Consider the following 1,756-nt stretch of genomic DNA (forward strand, 5'->3'; position numbering starts at 1 on the left):
TTTTTTGAACCAAGAGGCGGCTTTATCTCATTGATAGCCCTTTCCTCCTAAGGGTGGCCTTACCCTTAGGGGCGGCTCCATCTAACGGATGGCCCTCTCCTCTTAATTCCCGCAACGCATCATTACGTATCAATTAGGGAGCTTACATCACGTTGATAGCCCTCTCCTCCTACGGATGACATTTCTCATAGGGGCGGCTCCATCTAAGCTTGTGGGGATGTTAAATCTCTTTTAAGGATTGAGGGTTTGAGTAATAGAATGAGAAGAAGCAAGGAGAAGAGAAGGAGAAGAAAGAAAGAAAAAACAACAAAAGGGGGAGGGGAGTGTGTGCCGAGAGGGAGAGAGAGAAAATTTGGAGAAAATGAGGGAGTGAGAATGAGTAGGGTTAATTTGTTTTTATTTATTATTATTACTATTATTATTATATTTATTTATTTAAATTTTTGGCATGGGACGTGTCAACACCGACCTAGCAAGCAAATTTCCACCAACAGGTGTAGCTACAACTAAAGGCTCTTCTAAAGAAGATGAACATTTACCAAGTTGAGTAGCAAACCACGAGGATACAAAAGAATGTGTAGCTCCAGGATCAAACAAAACATGAGCATCTCTAGAACATATAGAAAGTATACCTGTAACTAATGCATTGGATGTCTGAGCATCCTGACGAGTCAAAGCAAACACTCGAGCCTGACCTCTTCCTGCTGGTATCTGACCTCTACCACCAAATCCTCTACCTCGCTACTGAAATGTTCCTGAACCTCTGACATAAGAATTTCCACTCTGACGCACAGATGCAAAATGAGTCTGAGAAGATGCCAAAGTTGTTGGTGCTAATGCATAACTAGAGGATGAATGTGTCGTATCTACATGACAATCCCTCCTGATGTGACCTATTTGGCCACATTGGTAGCATACCTTAACATTACCATCTCTAGAACAATTCCCGAAGTGAAACCTACCACAAGTAGAACATCGTGTAGCTGAAACACTAGAATGTCTCTGAGGGAAAATGGATTGTGATGCTGCTCCAGAATCTGATCTACGAATCTGCACTGTCCTAGAAGACTGCCCACTATGACCACCCCTTTGAGACATGAGTCCTTGTTGCCCCTGATAACCCAACATAGATCCACCATCCCGGTTTGAATAGTTACTGTAAGATCCTTCAATTATTTGCTTCTTATGTGAATCTTGTTTATTGCCTCCTTTTTCCTTCTGTCGTTGCTCAATCAAAAGAGTCAAACTCAAAACCTCAGCAAAAGTAGAACAATTCGAACCAACCACAGATCTAAATAAATAATCCTTCAATCCTCTAATGAACCTCTTAACACGCATCTCCTCAGTGATAGGATAAGGAGCATGTCTAGATAGCCGTGTAAAACGAGCACTATACTCTGAAACTGTCATACTCTCTGTTTGCTCCAATCGCTCAAACTCGTGAGCTAATCCATCTCTAACACTCTCCGGAAGAAAACGAGCCATGAACAACTGAGAAAACTCTCTCCATGCTAACGGAGGTGACCCCACTTGTCTACCATGTGACACTATATCAAACCAATCACGTGCCACGCCTATTAGTTGAAATGATGTCAGTTCTACTGCTCTTACCTCAGAACAACCCAATGCTCTCCAAAGCCGCTCTAGACTGTCAATGAATTGTTGTGGATCCTCAGTTGCACTAGACCCAGAAAAAGTAGGGGGTTTAAGCTTCATGAAGTCTGGTAAAGTAACCTCAATACCCCTCGTTGCAGCA

General features: G+C 42.5%; 1 protein-coding gene across 1 annotated transcript in view; it reads right to left on the minus strand.

The window, feature by feature from the left end:
• The window catches only part of LOC105851268 (uncharacterized), a 7,780-nt gene extending 6,041 nt beyond the window's left edge, over positions 1-1,739 (minus strand). The window contains exon 1 of the mRNA XM_027330981.2: positions 633-1,739. Coding sequence (XP_027186782.1) covers positions 742-1,716 — 975 coding nt within the window. The 5' untranslated portion in view covers positions 1,717-1,739 and the 3' untranslated portion in view covers positions 633-741. The remainder of the gene's footprint in view (positions 1-632) is intronic.
• Positions 1,740-1,756: the final 17 nt, after the last annotated feature.

The sequence above is a fragment of the Cicer arietinum genome, chromosome 7 (assembly GCF_000331145.2).
Source record: "Cicer arietinum cultivar CDC Frontier isolate Library 1 chromosome 7, Cicar.CDCFrontier_v2.0, whole genome shotgun sequence".
Classification (NCBI taxonomy): Eukaryota; Viridiplantae; Streptophyta; class Magnoliopsida; order Fabales; family Fabaceae; genus Cicer; species Cicer arietinum.